This window comes from Ambystoma mexicanum, chromosome 11, assembly GCF_040938575.1.
Source record: "Ambystoma mexicanum isolate Mex_15411 chromosome 11, UKY_AmexF1_1, whole genome shotgun sequence".
Classification (NCBI taxonomy): domain Eukaryota; kingdom Metazoa; phylum Chordata; class Amphibia; order Caudata; family Ambystomatidae; genus Ambystoma; species Ambystoma mexicanum.
In genome coordinates this window covers 1,186,727,115-1,186,733,114 of record NC_090934.1, presented here as the reverse complement: position 1 = coordinate 1,186,733,114, position 6,000 = coordinate 1,186,727,115, and the positions used below count along the sequence as shown (strand labels likewise).

The window sequence follows — 6,000 nt, the reverse complement described above, 5'->3', positions numbered from 1 at the left end:
ACTAGAATTTGTATGTGGATTTTTTGAGTTGTTTGATAAACATAAATGCACTGCTGATCACATCTCTTCTTAAAGCTATAGCAACAGAAGCGCGCATGGGCTCCTTGTCTCAAGGACAGAAGTTTAATAGAATGTAAGAGGAAGAGGTATGTTAATGGTGAAGGACAGACAATGACATTGTTATACTAGTCCTTTCTCTAGTGCTAACTCGGTGTTCTACTGTGTGGTGTCCTTCAATGACTTTTTGTAGTCCTTCTTCTGTTTCAATGTGCTTCGCCAGTTCACCCTTGGAACGTCTGTAGCAGCGCAATTACGTATTTTTGACGCAGCCGTCTGTTCGCCCTCTAGCAGTACGTGTGCCCTTTCTTTGCCTCTTGTCAGTGCTGCCGGCGCGAGCGCGTGTATTTCCGGCTGGCGTGTGGTGCTGCCGCTCAGCGCAAGCGTGCGTGTGAGGAGGTGCCTGTCTTCTGTACTCTAGTAGCTTCTTGCCCTCCGACTCCGTTCCTCCTACAGCCATGCTCGCAGCTGCCCTGGTCCGTCGCTGCATCTCCGCCGGGACAGTGCGGGCCCTTGTTCGGGGTCGCCTTTTGCCGCACCCTGCCTTAGCCCAAGGTAAGACTGCACTACCAATGTGTCCTTGGAAACGACAGGTAGTGGGGGGCATGTTGCGGCCTACCTCTAGAAAGTGTGATGCGAGTGGCGGAAGGGGTTCTGCAGCATAGGATGAATGAGTTGCAAAGACTTCCCGTTTAACGGCTAATGGAAACACCCCCTTTACCGATTACTGCTGAGGTAGAGGGTTGGCACGTAACCGGTAAGCAGGTGGGTTGGTGTGCAGTTTGACTGCCAGGGGTCAGCAGTTTCACGGGGAGTACTGCGGAATGAGATTACAACGGGGCTTCAATGAGGCTCCGTTCTATTGCGGTAAGTGGAGAATGTGGCTCTGTAGCAGGAAGGCGGTGTGTGAAAGACAGGCTCCGGTGCTACTTCACTGCAGGCATCCAGATGCCTACCAGTAGCCTGTGAAACGTGCCAGAGAGACGGTCACTGCGGTCCAGAGTTTCTGTTTACTCGTTTGTTGTGGATAGTTTGTAAACGCTGGTTGGGACTGTCTGCCGGGTCTTTAACCATCATACATTAATAGAACCAGGCTAAGCGTAATACTCTAGTTGGTCCCGCATTCTGTGTGTCTATATGTTAACGAGAACACTGACATTTTAGAATCCCTATTTTTATCATTCTCGCATGGCTGGGTGGGGTGCATGTTCCAGTGGCTGGAGGAACGTCATTGCCTCCTGTGACGAAAAGGAAGATTTCTGCTCAATTTACCTTATTGGCAGAATTATAAATATTATATGCTGCTTCAGGGTGTAAATTGATACAGAATTCTATTCCGAGTCTATGGTTTACTCGGAGCGAGTGTTTCTGTGCCCAACTGTATTCTTCTGAAATTAACTACTGTTCTATGTATTGATATATTTTATTTCTATTGTGCTCCTACACAAGTGTTTCAGAGTGACATGGCATGGGAGGGGAACAGGGACGAAGACAGCGATCTTACTAGGCCCAGTGACATTGAGAATGTGCAAGTGCATGGGGGGGGGTGTATGGAAGGGGGAGAAGTGAAAAGTGCGACGCAGAGGAGAAACGGATAAATCACAATAAATAATAAAGGCAACAGTGGTAGTGCAGCCAGCAATTTGCAAGTGCTAGGTTTAAGGTAGCAGACAGGGTTGGTCTGATAGTGCAGGAAGAAAAGGGGGGGGGCTGTTTGGGTACAGATACAGACCCCAGGGCAAGGGGTGGCCTGGAGGCAGTGTGGGAGGGTGGCAGGGTGAGTGGGTACTTGGGCCTGGGGGTCAGGGTTGTCAGGTGCATGGTGCCAAGAAAACAGATCAGCATAGGAGAGGGGGAGCGAAGGCAGAAGTAGAGGATGGTCTTGAGGTGCTTCTGGAACTGGAGATGGTTCTCCTGAAGTTTTAGAGTGGCAAGGAGGCTGGTCCAGAGGCAGGCCCCAGCCGAAGACAGAGCTACCCCCAGCTCGTTTCTTTGAAAAACGACTGACCCAGAGGGAGTTGGAAGTAAAGGAGCGAAGAGCTTGAGAGGGGAGGTATTTGCGGAGGGATAGCTGAAGGTATTTTGGACCCAGGCCCCAGAAAGCCTTGTGGACAATGCAGAGGGTTTTGAATTTAATCCTTGCATCCACTGGGAGCCAATGGAGATTTCAGAGCTGGAGAGATATGATCCCAGGGCTTGAGGCCAAGGACAAGTCTCAGTCCTGTTCTGGATTAGTTGCAGAGGGTGGAGAGTAGAGGCAGGTAGATTTAGAAAGAGGTTGTTACAATAGTCCAAGCTAGAGAGAACCAGAGTCTGGGATACCATGAGCTTCTGGGGGAAGGAGAGGAAACGCAAAGTACCTTGACTTTTTAGAGACCTCAGAGATGTGGGTGGAGAAGGAACGGGTGGAGTCAAAGATAACCCTGAGGTTCTTACCCTCGCAGGTGGGGGTAGGAGGAGGGCCAGGGGAGGCCTGCCAGAGAGTGAAGGGAAAGGATGGTGAAGGTGTGCTGATGGGGAGGATCTCCGTCTTTCTGGCATTCAGACAAAGATCATTGGCGGTACACCAATCTTGAATGGTAGTTAGGCAATCAGATGAGAGGGGGAGAGGAGGTGGCAGAGGGCAGCCTGAAAATTGTCAGCGTAGCACTTGAAATTTGAGCAGAAAGTGGCAATGCAGTGGGTGAGAGTTGCCAGGTATTGGTTGAAAAGCCAGGACGAGAGGTTATACCCCTGGGGAACACCACAGGTAGAGAGAAAGATAGATGAAAGGAAGGACCCAAGTTGGACCTGGGAGGGTCGATCTGAGAGGAAAGGGATCAGCGAGGCCAGAGCCTGATCAGTGATACCCAGGTTTTCACTGAGACAGTTGAGCAGGATGGTATGGTTGACTGTGTTGAAGGCAGAAGAGAGATCGAGGAGGATGAGGACCGAGGGAATGTTAGTCAAGGTTGGAGAGCAGGTCTTCAGGGGATGTTCAGGAGAACCGTTTCTGTGCTTCTGGCAGCTCTGAAGCTAGACTGGTGGTCATGAAGACAGCCAACCAAATTGGAATGAAAGTTAAGCTGAAATGGCCAACTTTTCCAAGAGTTTGCCCAGAAAGGGACTAATGGAAATAGGGCGATAGTTAGCTGGACAGAAGGATCAGCTGTGGGTTTCTTGAGAAGGGGGTGCACGAAGGAGTGCTTCAGAGGGGAGGGGAAGGATCCCGAGGCAAAGGAGTGGCTACAAAAATCAGCAAGTGCCGGAGCGAGGGTGTCAATGTGGTCCTTGATGGTTTTAGAGGAACTGGGATGAACCTGATTTGATGAGGCTTTCATAGATCTGACTTATCTGGCGACCTAGTCAGGGGAGAAAAGAGGAAAGGACGAGAAGGATGGTGGGGTGGGGGGTGGCTAAAGGAGGGTCAGCAAGCACAGATGGAGAGGGGAGGAGTGGTGTGGGTAATTTTCAGAAGCTCAACATGATTCTTTTTTTTTTTGTTCTCGTTTATAAACGTGTATTGACACCCTCGGCCCTACAGATAAGGTGTGTATCAGCTATCTTTACAAACTAAAAATAGGCAAATACTCCCCGAAAATAGGAAGTCGACACTGGAGCATGCACCCGCCCCACCCCTCCATGGATAGGTTTGGAACAGTACACCTGAAGCCACAAGAAATGCTACTATTGCGTGAAGAGGTAAAAAATATATGTGCAAAAATATTTATTACAGAAACACTTCTGTTTTACTGCTAAAACATTTGTACTCGCTTATAAACTGCAAAGAGAGGGGGTTGGACTCTGGCTGCCTCTTCCTCTGAGACACTAACAGGTGTCGCGCTAGCATACATGAGACCAAGTCTACGCTAGTAAGACTTGTGATTTTTGTAATAGAACCCAACAACAATTTTTCACGGGTGCTTAAGAATTTTTATTTGGGACACACCCCAAAAGATTTTTTTTAAAAAACATAGACAAACTAAAAGTCCATTGTCACAAATTGTATTTTCATTATATTGTATCGGCATATAATGTCAACAACACTTAGTCATTAATACAACAAGGTTATCAAATGCAATATTATTGTTCATGCACAATATAATGAAAATACAATTTGTGACAATGGACTTTTAGTTTGTCTATGTTTTTTAAAAAAAATCTTTTGGGGTGTGTCCCAAATAAAAATTCTTAAGCACCCGTGAAAAATTGTTGTTGGGTTCTATTACAAAAAATCACAAGTCTTACTAGCGTAGACTTGGTCTCATGTATGCTAGCGCGACACCTGTTAGTGTCTCAGAGGAAGAGGCAGCCAGAGTCCAACCCCCTCTCTTTGCAGTGTAAATTCGTCCTCCAGACTCAGGCCCCTCTATAAAATACAAAGAGGATCCCCCCTTTCCCTTCCTTATAAACCTCGCTTATAAACTGCCATCATTGGGAATGGGACTTTTTATTTTTCTCCCGCAACATTTAAGGTACTTGCTCTTCATAGTCTTATCTGGGGTACTGGACACAGATATTTGAACGCCCTGTGAGTCTGTTTGACATTTGGAACTTACAAAGTGGTTTTAAAAAGGTACTCCATAGTTCTGGGGATTGGTACAAATGAGCCTGTTACTAAATTTGATATGTTTTTGTTCCTCCGTTTTAGGGCTGTTTGGGTTAATTAGAACCTTTAAGTGCCCATTAGATTAGATTGGCCTCGTAATTAGTATTTAATGTGTCAAGAGTCTCTATATGCCAACAGTGGGGCAGTTGGGCAGCCCATAATACCTTCTTACTGGTTCTTCAAAAGGGAAAGTAAGCTTCTTTGTGCTGTGCAAGTAGTTCGAAGATCAAGATTGTGTTAAAAGCAGCACCAAATGGTCATGTAGGCTCAAATGTGTCGAATGGTGCTTGAAACATGGCTCTAAATGGTTCAGTTGAGGGTGAGTGCACATAGCCTACACACAGCTGTCCTTGGCTCAGTGACAAATGTGTCACGTATGCTACCAGATCATGAGGCTCTCGTAATTAACTAGTAGCTACCGTACCCTAAAATCAAATATGGTGTATGTTTGAAGTTTACTGGCACCAGCATAGTTAAGTAACGCATTATGTTTTGGGACAGAGGGGTAGATACTGACTTGGCAGTCTTTCTGCACTTGCTCTGTGCCGCTGGTGCTGCAGATCTGATGAAGTGCTGCAGGTGTAGGCTATGATTTTGGCATGAAGCTTATGCTTATGAAAGGCAGGTCTAATTAGCAGGCCAACCTGGAATTACGTGCATTGTTTTTAATTCATACCAAACAAACCTAGGGCTTCTACGCCTTTGCCAGATGCCAATTCCTCACATCAATTGTCCGCTGTATTTGGGCCATAGGAGGGGCAGACTCTGGTAACTTTATTCTCACAGAGGGTATCTAGATGGCAATTTATGTAAATCGAAGTTATAGATAATGTGGCAATTGCGGACTGTTTAGAGGGCCCTGGAGGGGGTATGAGGGGCGTGGTGGTGTGTAAGCCCTCTGATGCCACAACGTTTGCGTCGAGTATTGGAACCATTTCCCTGTGGAGCATTAGAGTAAGATATGGCCGCACCAACCCGGAAGGAAGGTGACATTGAGCTGAGCAAATACTCAACAGCAATGTATGCCACTGCAGTTACTTGTTGCTGGGCCCACTAGGCCTCGCCCTAGGCCTCAACCTCTTGCCCCTGGCACTCAATTTATGTTGCGTTTTTATTTTTTACCAGGCATAGGCTGTTTGAAGTGGTGTGGACCATAGACTCACAATGCAACGATGTTAGCAAAAGAACATGGGTCTTTGTGGTAGTCACCTTAGCCCACCCAAGTTTCTTTTTCATTACAATGTAACGAAATCATACCTGTCTTTGCCCTCTTTCACTGGGGAAACCTATCTAAAAAATTGCTGCAGTGTGACGTCATACAGCTTCGGCCTATTCTGTTAACACAATGACGAAGT

The 6,000-nt window shown here is 46.9% G+C and overlaps 1 protein-coding gene across 1 annotated transcript in view; it reads left to right on the top strand.

Annotated features, from left to right (window-relative positions):
* Window positions 1-308: 308 nt before the first annotated feature.
* COX5A (cytochrome c oxidase subunit 5A) overlaps window positions 309-6,000 on the top strand; it is a 95,291-nt gene continuing 89,599 nt past the window's right edge. Inside the window, exon 1 of the mRNA XM_069624517.1 lies at window positions 309-612. Coding sequence (XP_069480618.1) covers window positions 516-612 — 97 coding nt within the window. The 5' untranslated portion in view covers window positions 309-515. The remainder of the gene's footprint in view (window positions 613-6,000) is intronic.